General features: G+C 36.6%; 2 protein-coding genes across 9 annotated transcripts; one reads left to right on the top strand and one right to left on the bottom strand.

The window, feature by feature from the left end:
• The first annotated feature begins 598 nt into the window (after positions 1-598).
• Positions 599-6,853, top strand: LOC103994423 (SKP1-like protein 1). Its single transcript, XM_009414749.3, has 2 exons — positions 599-1,059; positions 6,449-6,853. The coding sequence occupies exons 1-2, from the start codon at positions 727-729 to the stop codon at positions 6,620-6,622; spliced, it is 507 nt and encodes a 168-aa protein (XP_009413024.2). The 5' UTR covers positions 599-726; the 3' UTR covers positions 6,623-6,853.
• Positions 5,830-18,423, bottom strand: LOC135583350 (uncharacterized protein At4g18490-like). 8 transcript variants are annotated; one of them, XM_065079098.1, is made up of 18 exons: positions 18,291-18,422; positions 18,009-18,155; positions 17,864-17,905; positions 16,275-16,374; positions 15,886-16,009; positions 15,608-15,784; positions 15,292-15,395; positions 14,799-15,207; positions 14,044-14,223; positions 13,854-13,956; positions 12,789-12,853; positions 11,945-12,091; positions 11,697-11,856; positions 10,011-10,072; positions 9,892-9,931; positions 9,595-9,765; positions 7,383-7,534; positions 5,830-5,966 (listed from the first exon to the last, which is right to left on the bottom strand). In XM_065079098.1, exons 4-18 carry the CDS (start codon positions 16,333-16,335, stop codon positions 5,918-5,920), a joined length of 2,004 nt encoding a protein of 667 aa, XP_064935170.1. In that variant the 5' UTR covers positions 16,336-16,374; positions 17,864-17,905; positions 18,009-18,155; positions 18,291-18,422; the 3' UTR covers positions 5,830-5,917. The 8 variants fall into 8 exon arrangements, 6 of the variants coding, with proteins under 6 accessions (XP_064935170.1, XP_064935169.1, XP_064935167.1 ...); XM_065079097.1 differs by lacking the exon at positions 5,830-5,966 and having other exon boundaries at positions 7,089-7,534; positions 18,036-18,155; XM_065079095.1 differs by lacking the exon at positions 5,830-5,966 and having other exon boundaries at positions 7,089-7,534.
• Between the last annotated feature and the right edge of the window lie 74 nt (positions 18,424-18,497).

Genomic DNA, 18,497 nt, shown 5'->3' on the forward strand with positions numbered 1-18,497 from the left:
ATTTTCGGACAGATAATATCATTATGAGATATGATAAAAAAATCTACTAAATATGTTTTATTAATGGAACATCTAAAGGGTATGAATTGATACAAAAGGTTTCGCCATATAAAACTGAAGGACTTGAATAATTTGATCACAAAGGGCTTTTTGTTGTACAGACACGGGTAATAAACATTTTTTATCTTTAAACTTTCTTTTACTTTTAATTTTTGAATACTTTGATAATCTTTCTCCGGACAACATGATAATACTTGAAAATTAAATTAGGTTAGGTCAATTTTGTCAAGTTAAATTATTAGACAAATCTGTACATAATCTTTTATAGGAAAATGAGATACAAGTAGTACCTTTCGTTTTCAATCGAAGTAAAAATTTTCCTTAAAATTCATATTTTGAATGCTCAATGATATTACTCACGCGATAGATAATACTCCAAAAATATGTCACGTTGTCACATCAATTTCGTTGAACCGATTTGGCGACCAAATTACAGATTTATCTCTTCGATTAGAATAATAATATTTGAGTAAATGATCTGTGGGGCCCTGGAAGTTGTCTAGAGGATTCCAAACATTTTCGAGTTCCCACGTGGACTTTTCTTTTGGTGGGTTTCATCATCGACGCCTTTCTTTGAGAGTTGACGGAAATCGGTAGCAGCGGAGACTTGCGACTCTCCGGGCCGAAGTCAGCGGAGATCTCCAGCGCAGCGAGCGATCCGATCCGATGGCGTCGGCTGTAGCGGCGGACGGGGAGAAGAGGAAGGTGACGCTGAAAAGCTCGGACGGGGAGGAGTTCGAGGTGGCGGAGGCGGCGGCCATGGAGTCGCAGACCATTCGCCACATGATCGAGGACGGCTGCGCCGAGAGCGGTATCCCCCTTCCCAACGTCACTTCCAGGATCCTCGCGAAGGTCATCGAGTACTGCAACAAGCACGTCGACGCCTCCTCCAAGTCCGGGGAGGACGGCGCCACCGGAAGCGTCGCGGACGACGACCTCAAGGCCTGGGACGCCGAGTTCGTCAAGGTCGACCAGGCCACCCTCTTCGATCTCATTCTGGTTTGATCCTCTCCCTTTGCCCTTTCAATTTTTGAGTCTGCACCTCAGTTGCGATTATCTATGCCGATTTTTCCAAGTTCGACACGTTATCCTTCTCGATTCTGCATTAGAGTGTGCTCCTTGTTACTTGTGCTGCCTGATTTTGAGCCATATGGATCATTTGATGAAGCCCTAAATCTTTGATCTCAACGGATTTTTACCAGGAGTAGGGTAGGGTTAATGACTACTCTGTGTCGACTTGCTGCCTACATCGATGTTGGGTAATTAGCTGCTAGTGTGATGATTGATCCATGAGAATCCAGGATGTGTTGCTCTCTGTGGTATTTCAGATCGGGGCTCAAAGTAGTTAAGCAAACGGGAGGTTTGATTTTTTCCGACTCCTGAGGGTGTATGCTGATCCCCATATCTCGACATAAACAAGCCTATAATTTTGGCAGCTGATCGCCGCTTTGGGCAGCCAACCCAATTTACCACATACAATTCCTGTCGACAACTTGAATCCGAAATTTCTGCCACGGTGAAGTAGCAACTACGTGAATTCTACACCGATAGCGTTGGCTCCGATCTCCATTTGCACAATATCTATTTGGACTTCGAAATAACATGTAGTGCTTATGGAGTAATGCATTTCTGGCCGCATCGGATATATGTATGATTGGGCCATTAGTTGACTTATGGGACTACATGAAGGAAACCAACTGCCAGCATCGGATCTCTACTAAATCAGATTCGATAAGGATCTTGAGCGTTTTAGGTACTTAGATAGAATAGGATAGTTGAAAATAGACACTGAATGTATATTGTAGCCACTTGCTTTATTAGATATCCATAGTCTTGATTCAGTTCTTTCAAATTAAGATGAATATATAACTGAGTTTAAAAAAAAAGATTCAAATCTCGACAATTTTTGAACCTTTAAAAGAACACCAAAAACACCTAGAAAATTTGACGATATAATATATGGACGAAAAGCTAAGCCTAAACCAAATATTTCAACTCTAGATCCCATTTGATTTTTAAGGTCTGACTTTTCTCAACGCAGCTACAGGTTGTGGTTGGATGGATCATTCTTTGTGTATATTTATGTATATTGAATGACTTTGTGTATTGCTATTCCTGTATCAATATCAAAAATAAATTTCAAAATAATTCAAGAAAAAAAATCTTTGCTGAAATTTCCTCTCATTTCCCCCCCTTTTCCTTTATTCTTTTAAAATTTCATGTCATAAAGTTGAAATCCTGTAAGCTGGGCACTTGATGTAAATCCCCCTTCTCTCTCTCTCTCTCTCTCTCTCTCACACACACACACACACACACACACACACATACACACACGGTGAACTTGAGTTGCGGTGCTGCATGAATATGCAATCAGGTATGCTCCCCTTTCCTACTGTCACCTATCCATTGTTTTCATTTTTCTTCTTCCTTTTCTTGTCCTCCATCTCCGGTTCCAAAAGGGCAGCGTCCACGTGAACCACATGATTTTCCTTTTGTTCTTGTCTTCAAGCATAAACATGGATCGTGATTCTTTGTGGTTTGGATGGTGCAGCGATTTAAAAAGGCGCTCGCCTAGGCGCTCGGGCAAGGCGAGGCGAGGCGAGGCCCGAGCGCCTCACTAATCTACCAGGCGGCGCGCTTCAAACAGGCGCCGCCTGGGCGCTCGCCCGAGCCCAGGCGCTTGGCGCTTCGGGCGAGCGCCTGGGTTAACCAAGGCGATCGAACCAGGATTTTAGGTTTGGTTCGGTCCTGGTTCGGTCTCCGATGGTTAGTTGGTTCAATCGAACCAACTAAAACCGATGTAAGTGACAACCCAACCCTAACCCTCGCCGCTGCCGCTCCCGATCCCGCTGCTCGCCGCTGTCCCTGCTCGCAAACTCTGCCGCTGTCGTTGCTCGCAAACGCTGCCGCTGTCGCCGCTCGCGCCTCCCGCTGCTCGCCGCTCCTGCTCCTGCTCCCGCTCCCGCTGCTCGCCGCTGTCGCCGCTCGCGCCTCCCACTGCTCGCCGCTGCCGCTTCCTCTTTTCTCAGTCAGCAAGCTCAGCACCCCTTTACACTTCCTTTTAATAGTATACGTATATTGTATACTGTTAATATTATTAAGTTTATTTAAAATAATTAATTTTCAATATTGTTAATAGATTAATAATATATTATTTTGATTTTAATACTATTAATTTTCATTTATTTGAAAATATTGCTAGGTTTCTTAATACTGTTAATTTTATATCTTAGATTTTTTTAATTTAATAGCATATTTTTATTTAAAATTTTAAATAAGTATATTTATTAATTATATTATATATTTTTATATTTTAGCGCCTCGCTTCGCTCGGGCGAGCGTCTGGGCGAGCACCTAGCGCCTCGGGCGTTTTTGGATCTTGGCGCCTAGCGCTTTTTAAATCACTGGGATGGTGTATACTTCAGTTCTTGGACCAAAAAAGGTCTGTGAATTGGGTCATGCGTGAATGGTTTTTTATTGCATTAATTCTTTATGCTTCGTTCTCTTCCTCAAGATTCTCCACTCGAGCTATCTACTGGAATTGGACAAGAGCTGTCATATGTGATTGAATCCTCAAATAATTTGTTATAACTGGATCTGTTGATATATATCCAATGACTTATAGAAGATTATTCATCTTTTGACTTTGAAAAATTTGAACAAAAATATATATGATATCAGTATATGGCTTTTTGTACACACTACACAGTATATTGCTTTTGACTACTGATTCCTAGTGAATGAAATTCCTATGTTGATCTGATTTGTGGTTCTTGTGTTCACCTGTCTTTGTCAATTTGTTGTTATTATTATCTTTTTCTCCAATATTTATTTTTCTATAATCTTGATTTGTGCTTCTCCTTTCTTTTTTTACTTCTGCATTTATCTGTTATCCTTGATGCTATTATTGCATAAATGAAACAGGAAAATATAAATATAATAAATTTGAATTCAATATGCTGTGGTGAAAATCTCTGTATTATGATTTTTTATCTTGATGCAAGGTCAAGGCAAAGTTAAGAGTATTCTTCCATTACTCATGTTTTATGATAGATCAGCTGGTGAAAGAGATGTGATAGTATCAAGTTGTAAATATTTAAAAGGGTTAGAGCATTAGATGGGGAGACCTGGTTAGAGCACTAAATAGATGCTAACTTAGGAGATGAAATATGGTGATTTGGCAAAGGAATTCATTGCCTAATATGTTGGTAGGGTCCATAATGATCCTTTCTGGTCAGCATGTTATATGGCTTCAGGACAGAGAATGTTGGCATGTTTGAGTGTGTTTATATATCATGTTGTTGTTGGTGTGTGGCAGCCAGAAAGTTCCCATGCTAAGACTTATGTATCAGGCCATCATTAGACTCATGAGGTGTGTCATGGTAAATCAAACCAGTCGATAAAGGATGAGGAAAGTTAATCATGGAAAATTTAGAAAGATAGATTAGGAAAGGGATCTGTTAATTTGAGAAGGGAGTGTTATTGACAAGAGTTGAGGACTTGGTATCAACTAAAAAAGGGTACAAGTTGGGATTAATTAAAAGGGAAAAAGGAACTCTATTGACTTGGCTGGCATAAAAAAAAAAAAACTGTTTCAGGCTTTGATTGAGTAGCCCAGTTTCTTTTTTTTTATGATTTTGATTTAATTCTCCCCAGATGGAACGGGTTTATTTTAAGTGTGTTCTTAGGGCATCCGAATTGAGTCTTCACATACCTCACAAATTTATGCACTGGTCATTGGTAGCCTTATGATGAAATTGAACCAGAAGCGGTAGTCTTTTGGAGGCAAGTCTTCATTTTCTTTTTTACTCAAACAGCAAAATTGGCAGATCTGCTTTCTTCTCAGAATACATGGGACATATTACAGTCTTTGAACTAGTCCAGGAGACAAATATTCCAAATGACATTCTTGATCCTCCAAAGAGAATAGTTTCTTCTGGTCAGTAATTCAATCGTATTTGTAGAATTAGAATCTACTTGAAACATTGGCACCTGCTCCTCAAGTGCCAGTTTCAAGTCTTCAAGAACAGCAGCCACATCAAAGCAGAAGCTATCCCTCTTTTTTAGGTAATTGCCACATACAAATACAGTTTCCATTAGTCCCTTGCAGTACAAAACCTATACCTCCATCAGTTACAAGATCCGACATTCCATCACAATTTAGTTTGTACTAGCCTAGTATTGTCTCTCTCATTTCACATTGGAATGTCTTTCTCAGGGGTCCCTCAGAGGAAGGGTTTATCAACATAGCCTGTAGGAGAGCAACTTTGCCAATACCAGGAGAACAACAGGAGCCTTTGAATAAACCTTTGTTTCGGGCTTTCATAGCATCCGAAAGATGTATCAATAACAGCCTTCCAAGCAGCATACATAAAAGGTGACTCACCATCTTGTTCTATGAGCCAGGCCCCAATCCTCCTAGTTAGCAAGAAATTTAAATTTGATACCTAGCCTATACTCTCAAAGTTGCCACCTGTTGATACCGAAGAAATATCAGAAGATATGGTCAGTGGACTCACTACAGTTGATACAGAAAGAACGGACATTAGAAACACACATACAATGATGTTCTGACCTATTAGAGTTTGGGAGCAGTGATGCAGAAGCTACCAGCAGAATAGCTTTATACTGGGCATGATTGGAAATTTCCACAAACAATGTTGTGCATCCCACTTCTCTAAAGAATGAAAGCGTAGAGATTGCAAGAATAGAGCTGCAGATTTGGTGGTACTTCCAAATCCGAATGCCATCACTGAAACCTGAAGATATATCAATTCTGAGCACTCCATATAAGCGAATTCTAGATTGTCACTTTTCTTTGGGTGGATTGCTAGGGGAAGACCAATTCATCTTCACTTCATGTTGTGGGTTTCTCGAGGTGGTGAGCCACCCAGTTATAATTGCACCTGTTATCACATGGATGTTATGATTCACCTGCTAACTAATTTAGTTTCTCTGAGATCTAGTATTCAAATATCTAAAATAGAGATGAATGGTTGAAAATTGTGGCACAATGTACCAAATGATGTGGGAGTGGCAGAAGGTGATTTCTTGTAGCTGGCAATGATGTGGGAGCACTCTCTATGTTCAATAGCAAGCCATAAGTTCAGAGGATCATGATTGTTTCATAAATGACTGCTTGATTGTATGTCGATGAATGTATGTCATTGGATGTGGTGGTAGAATTTTTCATATAAAAAAATCATGGTCAACCCTTGAGCTGTTGTAGTTAGTGAAAATCATTGAGTTCACACCACACTGTTATTTTTGCCTTTGTTGTTTGTCAATCTTTTGTCAGATATAGATGCCATGACACCTTTTTGCGGCTTAAGTTTTCAGGTTTTGCATACTGACATGGCTGATTATATTTCTGTTCTGGAATCTACAGGCTGCAAACTATCTCAACATCAAATCTTTGCTAGACTTGACTTGCCAAACTGTGGCTGACATGATAAAGGGCAAAACTCCAGAGGAGATTCGCAAGACCTTCAATATCAAGAATGACTTCACACCTGAAGAGGAGGAAGAGATCCGGAGAGAAAACCAATGGGCCTTTGAGTGAGGAGCAGCGCTTAATTGCAAGTTCCTTAACTGAACAGCTATTTCACGGTTTAGTCAACGGGTTGTGTGTTGCGGACCTATTTCTGTTGGACCAAACTTTTTTACTTGGGGATGTTGATATGTCATTGATAATTTGGCTGTATTAAATAGTTGGTGTCGGTTGTGGTTATGGATGAGGATGGAACAAAGACATCGTACTAAGGGGCTGATGATAATTTATCAGCTTCATTAATTCTGGTCTTCCATCAACATGAGTCTTAGTGCATGGAAAAAGTAAAAAAAAATTAACGGACTACTTCGCGAAGATGACTCACACCAAACCAACGAACCAGGCAACCAGCTGGCTGGATATCTGATTCGCTAGTTTACGAGCATAGTATACGACAAAAATAAAATTTGGTCCAAAAAAGAAAAATTCTTGTACGTTTTCCGCAATGATGTAAATGCCAGCGACAGATCAATCACGATAGGACATCAAATCCAAACCATGAACAATTTGCTTTTCCTAGGGTAAGTGTCCGAGTGCCATTACAAATTGATCTTTACCTAGGGTTATGAAAAAATGCAACTTCATCCGGACCAAGTACCGGAAATGAAGACGTTGAAAGTGATATTTATAGAGACTAGTGATGGTTTGCTTGTCGATGATAGGATATCATGTTTTCCAGTGATCTTTGGACTGTAAACTGGTAGCAAGCCTCTGGAGCGCACGAATGTTTTGACGGTCAAGGAAAAGAGTCCAGATAAACATAGAGGCGTACCTGGGAACGAGAAAGAAGAGATCATAGAGACAGAAGGATATCTTCTCCTCGATCATGGGATGGTTCAGCATCAGCAGTTTGTTGTTGATGACGACAGCACGAACCATTAACTCCTTCGCTTCGTCATGTTTCTTTTTGAGCATGTTGCATAGCTGCAATGACCATCCAATGAGCAATTATATCTTGGGGATTAATGACATACGCATTTTTCGCATACAACTATATTTTGCTTCTAAACTTCCGGCAACGTACTCACTGTCCAAATGCTTATCTCACTTTAGTTCATCAGAATGAACCTCAATGATTGACATGATGTTGGAGTTTCAGAGTTAATTTATCTCATCAGAAAACATTTTAATTGCAGGGTCTAACTAGCTAAATTATTAATTGCTGTTATTTCTAAATAACTAAGTAAAGAAATCGTGGCTTATATGATCCTAAATTATTTTCAGATATAGAATTCTGTAATATAAATTGCTGTTATTTCTAAATAACTTCAACTTCTAAATAATTAAATATAGTACTAATCCAATTTCTAAATAACTTCTGTAATAAAAATTGGATTGAAGTTATTTAGAAAGAGATTACAAGAGGACCATTGCTCATTTCTTAACCTGGGGGACTTGAGCTCCAAGTCATGAAAAGAGCCTATAATAGAGGGAGCCTTGATCTGCCCTTTCTTATTTAGAAAAGAATCCTAAGGATGATGAGTAGTATTTCATCAATTCAACTGATCTTTGACAATTGCATAAATACATAAGGAAACAAACAATATAAAATCTTCCCGGACCTCACCGGAAGGTTTACAATGCAAGGCTTCTTCAGATCCTCAATGCTTCTACCCAGGTCCTTCATGATAGTTGTTTTGCATACTATGTTTTACCAATTCTCTCAATAGTGGCTCACAACATAGTGTCCGAGTCTCATCATGACTTTGATTGCAATTTCTATAACTATTCTTTCCTATAAATTTTATCATTAATTTAAATTTACCAAGATATCTACTTTATCCCTTCCAATCCAAATATGTAACACAGGTCGTTATATGTTTTCAATCTTTCTTTATTTGAGCGAATAATATTTTATTTTTTTTTTAATTTATTATATAATAATAAGACACTGTAACAAAGGTGTTAGCTAATCTAGTTGGTAAAGACTTTGGTAGTTTATCACAAGCATTTGGATTTGAATCCCACCTTTATCACTTACCCTTTACTAAAAAAAAAAGACTGCAACACTCAGGCAACTAATAGATTAGAAGTGTCAATATGTTGTTGCCTGGATACTTTGGTTTCTTGGCCAATAAATATGAGGTCCTATTAACTCATTTAAAGATTTTTTACTCTAACAAATATGATGTGAAAAACGTAAAACAATTCACTGCATAGTATCATTTTTCAGCATAGCTCGAATGCTATAGATATGGTCCAATATCTTGTATACAATGAGCTTATAAACCATGTGCCTCTAAATGCATAAGCTACTATTATACGCCCCAAAGTCTTATAAACTAACCTACCTGCCACACACTTGTAAGACTAACGAGGCCATCACATGTTTCCCATGCCATTGACTGACGTAGGCCTTCTTCCATAAAAAAGATCAACACGAAAATTGGCATTCAATATTTATTTGCCAGATAATTTTCATTTTCTTACCAAATCCCTTGAAGTAACCAATCAATTTTCCTGTGGAAAAAAAAAAACAATCTTTAAGAATGTTTATTGATACTTCCACACATGTTTTCCTTGTCTTAATCCAACTTAGAACTAGAAACATCTATTTGAAACATTAACCTTTTTCCTCTTTTTTCGTTTTAATATTGGGTCCTCCGTTTTATTTTGAAGACCTTAGAGTTTAAGCTTCAGAACTCTTTTTACAGGTACTAAAATGCTCCTCAAGTTGTTTGCAAATACTAAACATTGGATTTTGTAACCATAACATCTAGCCAAGAATGAATATTGATAACGCTATAAGATTGCAATAAATAATAAATGAACAAATGAACACACAAACAATATTACCACAGAAAATATGAGACATTAGGCCATGCGTCAAACAAGTTTGCAGTTTTCAATTATCGACAATGAAATAGGAAAAAGGCAAAACCAACTAACGTTGCATACTGATGAACTAATAAGCACATATGACCAATTTAATAATAACTCATATGAAATCATTCAGCAAACATCAAGGGAATAATGTTACTTACATCATCTAGCTCCTTTGAACAAGATTCAGCTTTCTCTACATTTCCATGGTCTTCTATTTGTACAGGCACTTCAATGTCCATGTTTTCTAGCTCAGAAGCACCATTTAGAGAACATAGATTCTGAAAAGAAGCATCATTTCTAGAATTTTCTGGATTTTCTTCCCTTTGTACCTAAGCATCAGAATTGGGAAAATAGACATGACTATATGATAAAATACACCAAAAATATTTTCAACTAAAAAGAAGTATGATAAATGGGATCCTAAAAGATAGCCCTTCGCAAAACCTAATATGTACCATTTCAGTGTCAGATCCTGGGGAGATTACTAATGATATCCTGCATATCAGGACAGCTATCATAAATTAAACACTCGGTGATGACAATAATTCAAATAGACAGAATGCCATCAACAAACCTTTCAGGTGAAGAGCCAATTTGTTTAGATGTATTGAAGGCCTTTGGATCTGTCAATGGCTCCTGAAGGAAGATGGAAGTTCTATATTACAACTACAAAATTGGGGGAAAATGAGTAGAAAATTTCAAATACAGTATCTTCTTTAAAGAACATATCATTGTTTCAAGAGAACAATAGTACAACACGTGATCCCCAAATATGACAGAAATATGGCATGTATTATCATCTCTTAAATAGCCTGCTTCTAAAATGAGGTCACATGATAGTCACATATTAGGGAAGGCTATAGACATAATACCAACATAAAGATAAGGGAAACTAGGAAAAAATCATGTCTGTGCAATCATTTAGAGAAACATAATAGTAAAAAGAAATATAAAAATGCTCTAATTTTGAAAATTAAACAAAAAAAGAAAACATGCCTTCACATTGCCTTTAGATAATAATTAAACTGATTGTTTTGCTTAAGAAACATCAACTGCCCATGCTTGACACCAGTTCAGATATTTAGCATGTGTCTATTTGAATGATAAAAATATAAATATGCAAAACACAAATAATAAAAACTGAAGTTAGAATTTAACAACAGCAAAACTTAAGGCTAAATTGTTTCATCTGTAAAAATGCATTATAAATGCAAGACTTAGAATAACTAAGGTACAATAGCAGGTTCTTTTTTGAAAGATCTGGTCGAATAAGGAAAGATTAAGAAAATGCGAATGGAAGATAGGTTGAATTCATGAAAGATCTTCCAGAAGGTCATCCATTGGTCACAAAAACAATTCATAAATATATGGGGCAATGTTTGTTTGAAGTGTTGGGCTTTATGAGTTAGTTCACGCCATTATTCATCATAATATGCTTCATTAGAACAAAAAGAAAAAGATCTCAGTCATAAGGCTTAATCACATATTTATATGTAGGAGATACACAAGATTATCCTAGAAATTAGAAATTTTATTTACTAAATTGGAACTTTAATCCAATTTTTATGGTAGTATGCCATTAAATGTCTATGTTACTAAAAAACTTGAACCAGCTTATAAGGATTTGATTAGTACACTATCATCAGTATTTTGAGTCAATGGTTCATTCCATTGCTATCAAAGCTGATCTACTATTGTACATTGTGAGTGGTTCAAATAAAAAATGACTACCTATGTATGTCACTAGCGACACATCATGATGTGGAGCCAAAGCCACCACTAAGCATGGGTCTCACGTGCACCATGGTATAGTTTAATTTTGGACTATGTTTTGGTTTCAACAAAGATGTCATCTTTTTAAGTGGGAGAAATTTTAATCCTTGTATCAGTTTAGTAACACAATGAGAGTGACTGAAAACTCAAATCAGTTTATAAGGGTCTGGGTATTAAAATTGGGCTCAAGCTTATCCCATCAGATTGAACCGTGACATAAAATGTAGTAACTCTTCCTAATTATTTTGTCCTAAAAGCTACTTGTCTTCATAGTAGTAGGAAAAACAACCAGCTTCTTGATTCATTAGGATGCTGTAATTGCACCAAAATTGTCCTCAAGTAAGAAATCAGAATGATGAATTAAAAGCTTCTCAACATGTCAAGCATATCCATTCATGAAGAGATCTAGGATAATAAGGAAAAAGCAGTACTATTTATGTTTCATGGCATCTAGATACTAATGAGAGTTTTTAGTAAAAGAAAGGACCTTGAGAGTCTTCATCTTCAGAGATGGGCTTAACAACACAGGCTTGTCTGTCATAGGAGAGATGACCAAGTTGGACGCTAAGTTTCCCTCTGTTCCTCCAACTGTGTTTCTTCCTTTGCCCATTGAGAAATTTGCTATGCTGCTGTTCTCTTTTCTCATTCTAGGGATTAGTTCAGTTGATAAGTGACTTCTAAACATGTAAAGAGACTAACTAGATTAGTCATATGAAAGGGATCCTGATACTCCACCTTGAAGTCATCAAGCCAGGTAGATGTTTTTTACCATCCTTCTGAAATATATGTTGGCCCTCAAAAGGAATGTTCTTTGGGCTACTCATAGATGCGGTTGAAAGAAAATTGGGCATGATAATCTTTGCAGAACCGGTTGAAGTAACCCTGCCAGCGAACATGAAAATTAAGAGTTAGAAACTAAAAGAACAGGTTTGCAGCCCCAGGAACAAAACAAGTTATCATAATCTGATGTACAAAAAACCACAATAATGATTGAACAACAAGGTATGTAATTTCGAATAATACTACCCGTACCAGGTGGTACGTACCAGTCCGTCAGCTTACTAATACACGGACTGTCTGATACCGAGCGAAACGAAAAAAAAATAAAATAAAAATAAATATATATATAGTATTCCGAACAGTATACCGCTTGGTATACAGTTTCGTACTGTACCGAGCGAACGTCGAAACTCCGGTACGGTACGAAATTGTATACCTTGCTGAACAATATAGTGAAGTTATAAATATAATATATGTACAAACAACATCTCTGTAAACAATGTCCTGTATACATGTATGCAGAAGAACGGGGAAAAAAAGCCTAATGTAAGCAATAAACCAACCAATTTATGGAACATATTGATCATTCAGAATAACAAGCAGTGTTATTCCCTCGGATCAATTTAAAATTAGTTGACAAGATATTTGTTTTTTTACTAAATCATCCTTTATGGAGCCTCTTTCTCTATATGAATCCCATCCTGTTAACTAACTATTAACTTTTGCTGCTAATTTATCATAATTAGATAAACAAAGAGAGACACAAGAAACAAAATGAGGTTTGGTGTTGTCAGTGAACCTTCCCTTGGGTGAAGAATTGATGTGTTTTAATGTACTGAAGGCCTTTGGATCTGTCAAAGATTCCTGAAAGAATATAAATGATAGAGGTTATATTTTAAATTTTAAATTACAGAAACAAAACAAAAAGCCTGAAACTCAGTGTTTGCTTCTTTCAAGAGTATAATTCTACTTCAGAAAGATATAAATTGCATACAATAGCGAAGAAGAATATGATATAACAAACTAGCCTGCTTCAACAAGGTTACATGACACTAAAAGGAAAGCTAAAACTTAACATGGCATATATTTCAGGTGCTTTGTAACGCTAAGTAAGCTTACTGCCTTGCTTGAAAAGCATCAAATGCCATCATCAACACCAATTCAAAAATGTAGCATAGTTGTTCTAACCTTTTAATAAAAGGCTGTATATGCAACATAGAGAGCAAGCTAAATATGAAGTTAGGATATTTGAAATAGCAGATATTGCTAATGAAGTGTTGCACCTGCAACTTTGCATTTAAAGCAACGAGTATAGAAATAATATAATATCACAAATTGACAAAAAGAATAGGTAATTATTTAAGTGAAATTCATGAATCAAATAGATTGGGACATTTAAAACGTTGGGTTTTTTATGTGTATTAAGTTATTTAACAGAAACAACCTACAAACCATATGTTTCACTGGAGCACTGTATCATCTTGTCTTAAAAAAAAAAGTTTATATTCAGTATGCAAAATATCAGACATGGTCCTACAAGTTATTGCTCAATGTTTTGATAATTTGATCTGATTTATAGAGTTGTTTGTCATTTCATGTATTTGTTAAAGCTTCTGCCTAGCATGACCTTCCGATTATGAAATCCTTTCCTAGTTTTTCAATACTAAATGCTGGTTATACTCATAAAAGTAGGACAAGAAACTAACATCAATTTAAATTGGGATTTTTTTTAGATGTATAGTTATGCCATGACAGCCTATACATTAGATTCACACTGTCAAGTACATCCAGTCATTAAAACAGATGTCGAGAAGAAAAGTTTCATCTGCCATTCATGGATCTGAAAATAAGCCAAAGAAAGGACCTTGGAAGTCTTCCTCTTCAATGTCAAGTTTCTCTCCGAAACTATAATTGTATTTATGACTCCATTAGATGAAGAGTTTGCTACATTGCTGTTTTCCTTAATCCTAGAATAGATTAGTTCAGTTATTACTTTGTACAACTTGCAAATAAACATACTAGAGTAGTCATAAGCAAGGATTCTGATATTCCACCTTGAAGTCATCGAGTTAGGTAGATGATTTTTATCATCCTTTTGCGATATGTTCTGGACTTCAAGAAAACTGTTCTCAGGCCTATTCACAGATGCAGCTGAAAGAAGATTAGGCATGGTACTCTTTGCATTAATGATTGAAGTAGCCCCACCAGGAATCTTAGAAATGGGAAATTGAAAACTGAAAAAAAAAAAGAGGTATGATTAACATGCCAAAAAACCATCTACTTAGCTAGCAAAAATTCAAAAAACCGAACTAATTGGAGTTACAAATTAGTATAATATGTATATAAACAATTCACTGATGATACAATTACACCAGGTAGAAGGAAAACAAGGATATGTTTAAGGTTATAGAGTAGACAAGCAATTTAGAAAAAAAAATCTCAAATAAATTAAGAATTAAGATTGATGCAAAATATTCATAATCACCAGGAATCATGTACTATTTGCCTCTTCCGTAAGTTTCTCACCAACTGCCAGATGTACAAAATGCAAAATCCTAATTCCAACAAAAGCTTTTGACACAGTGAAATAAGTGACAAAGGATACCGAACATAAATGCCAATAACTTCCTAACTATAACTTTGTCCAACAATCAAGCTTACAATCATTTTGTAAATGGTGATATGTTAATTTAGCACAATAGCAGCTGTTACTCTTGACAAGTCAATTACATCAAGAAATTCATAGAGGCCAATCAAAGAAAGGGAAATCAATATTTAAAAGAATATAGATGTCAACTAACATCCTTACCAAGAAGCATCAAAATGTTTATTCGTGACCTCCTTGACAGAATTTCGTGAAGCTTCATTGTCAACTTGAATTGAATGATCTGTGGGTTTACTTCCTTCAGTTATAACATATTCATCAACCTCATGATTCTGAAGTGTGCTACTGCAATCTTGTGATCCTGTGATATTATTTGGTGGGCAGCACCTCGAGTTGGATGACTTTACAGGACTAGAGTTACCAGATTGTAAACCATCAAGCAATCTCACACCACTATCTTTTTCTTTGGAGGTGTCATTCTTTACAGAATCCAGACAGAGCAGTTCTTTATGACCTTGACAAAGTGCTTCTTGTGCTGAACCATGTCTAATGACAGCATGATATGGTCCATCAGGCTCCAACATATGAGCAGATGTTGAAGTGGATAAACTTTCTGTATTTGATAATATTTGATTCCCATGACTTTCAAGTGAGTGGTTACTCACAGCCAAATGGTTTCTTAAATCAAAATGCTTACCATGCTTACGCATTTCATCAGAACAAGGCCCGCCATCATCCATGCATTTACTGGAACCCGTTGCAGTTTTCACCAATTTTGTATCAAGATCAAACTTATCCAACCTACAGCCACAAAAACAACAACTTGGCAATAGAAAAAGCTATAGATCCCAATTGTCTTGGTCAAAATAAATCATGATGAGAAACAATAAGACCCAGATGCATCAAATATGTAACATGATCAGAGAGGTACCTGACCAAAGGATTTCACAAATGAAATACAAAAGATGGATTATAAAACAAATTTAAATTATACGGGCATCCTGTACACATACACATTAAAATCAAATGCAAAGGAGAATTTCTCTTTCTTCAGGTCTTGCTTTCTGGGGAGAGATTCTTGTTCATTGGCATTTGCAGTCTTCTTGAGTGGAATAGAGAAGTCCAGATCGGAGATATCCATTCCAAAAGATGACAACTTTCCAAAGTCACCACCAAGATCAAAGTCATCACTGGAAAAAGTTAGCATTAAGTTCACTACTTTATCAAATGCTGTGTGGAGAATTACATTATGTAGGAACAAGTGAAAAAGTTATGCAAAATATATCCTAACAGTTTGTCAAAGTTAAAGGAACTTTTTCTATTTTGGGGGACTGTTTCCACATCAAGATCCATCGCCTGTTTTCCTGGTTTTGATGATTTCCATGAGATGAGGAAATCCTTTTCAAAATCTTCTTCTGCAGTAAAGCAAGACGTGGACAAGTTAAAAGGCCAAAAACTTGATTCACCATTGGTAGAGATTCAAGGAAATATAGACCAATAACAGTAAAATTACAGCCTTGTTTTCTGCATAACTTTCTGAATAATATTTCCACCATTTGTCAGATCACAGTCAATTCATTCGTAAGAAGGTCCACAGTGAATAAACTTTGTAACTAGAAAGTATATACTTCAAGAAAATGCCTAAAATGAAGATACAAGCATGCATCAGTAGAAACCTACCTATTGATGGACTTTTCATTTTTGGAGCAGAAGTAGGAGCACCTCTCTCTTGTTCTGCCATTTCTTTGCTTGAACAGGCCAGACTGTAGTGAGATTGAAACTACAAAATGGAAGTCAACCAATGAAGTCAATCGAAGAGATAAAAGCTATAGGAATAGAGATTGTTTATCGACTTTTATATGTTGTTGATCAATGATGAATTATGAACCAAATATGCTGCTTTTGCAGATAACTTTAGATTGTATAACCATTTATTTGCTATCTATTTGCTTCATGATAGCACAAGCATCAGTCCAGCATTGTCACTTACAAAATTCTTTAGATATTCAAAGAAATACTAATCAACATTTAAAATGAAAATAGATAGTATAATAATATGACAATACATGAACTAAACCTGATATTATTTACCAAAAGAAATTATTAGAATATCTGCTGCATTCTTAACATAACACACAAGAAAACATATCTAGCTTTAGCTACAATTTCCTATATGAGGTTATGCAATGTATACTATAACCTACTATTGATAGAAGCCCAAACTTGAGCTCCTGAAACTCTTGGCTGCAGTTCAAACTGACTTTTGGCTAGTAGCAAAGCTTATAAACTCCTAAAGTTATACCCTACACTGAAGAGGATTAGAAACAATTTCTTCTCCTAATGAAGTTTAAATGGACCTTGAACTGTTACTTGTTATTCTGAATTGCTTAAATACATTGCTAAAATAATACCAAGTTTGTTAAATAATGGAATTTGATCATCAAAAGCTATTCCGCAGAAAAGAAATAATAACTCCCAATTTAACATGCATTTGTAATAATGTGAAGGAAACTTCAAGAAACAACTCCTACAAGACCATCTGTGTGGAGAGATAAGCAAGAAGTTTCCATAAGCAAATGTGATCATATGAGTATGCAGAAATAGTTTGGAAAAAAAAAGAAAAAAGAATGCAGAAATAATCAATTCACAATGTGGTATCAGAGACTAGATGATACATTGCAATATTAAGGATCGAGATATGACCCAGACGTACTATAGTCTGTAGGCCAACAATCAACATTATGAGATGTAAAGGGAGAAAGCAATTTGGGTCATATAACTGTATTGCCTGACCATACAAACAGTCAGACTTTCTGATAATTTTTGAAGTAGAATAAGTGCTCTCAGTATGGACATTTACTTCATATTGAAGTCACAATAAACAGCAGGGAATCCATGAATAAAACTGGATCTAGGGCAATATTTAAGCATATTATCCATGTTAATCGATAATCCCTAACACAGAGCACCACAAACTGTACCCAATTCCGGAGTCAGAACATTTATATAACATCGGATAGCTAACGAAACAAATCTAGGACATCATGCAATAGCTAAGTGAATATAAAAGAAGAATCAAACCCCAATTATTATATTTATATACGAGATCATAAATGAGAAGAAAGAAAAGGAAAAGTCCATCCGATGGAAAACATAACATGAATTTTCCTCTATGATATTTCGAGAACGAAACCTAGGGTTATCACGATCTTGTGAAAGTAGGGTTCCACAACGAGAGATCTAACTAGAGAGGGAGACCGATAAAGGACCTTGATCTTTGTGGTGCCACCTCCTATCTTTATGCTCCTGTCCTGGTAAGACAACAGAGGAAGAAGATCGTGTTCTATCAAAGATCGCCAAAAGAGAAATAATACGGATCCGATGATCCCACCACAGGAAATACTTAGATCTCACCGATGAGAGGGAGAGAGATCAAAGGACCTTAGGATCTTGGCGTCATTCTCTCTTTCCGCTCCAGTCCTGGTGAAGACGACAGGAAAAGGAGATCATTACATCATGATCTAGCCAATTAGAAGGAGAGAGATCGAAGGACCTGGGATCCTGGTAAAAACAACAGAGAGAGAAGATCGGTACTCCACCAAAGATCGCCGACAGAGAAACAAATTCATGGATCCAACGATCGCAAGAAAGGAAATTCATAGATCAAACGAATGAGAGGACGAGAGATCAAGGGACCTGCGATATGGCGTCGTTCTCCCTTTACCCTCCTCTGCCGAAGAAGTCGGATATCTCGTTTGTTGGCTCGCCCAACACGCTGCACTCTCACCTTATTTATGTGTTACGAGAAAGGCGGGAAAAAGACCGGTTGAGGACATCACCTGTGTCTTGCTTAGGACGGTTGCTCATGAGAAACGTCTGGAATTATCATATTAGCCGTCTGAT

The sequence above is a fragment of the Musa acuminata genome, chromosome BXJ1-8 (genome assembly GCF_036884655.1).
Source record: "Musa acuminata AAA Group cultivar baxijiao chromosome BXJ1-8, Cavendish_Baxijiao_AAA, whole genome shotgun sequence".
NCBI lineage: Eukaryota > Viridiplantae > Streptophyta > Magnoliopsida > Zingiberales > Musaceae > Musa > Musa acuminata.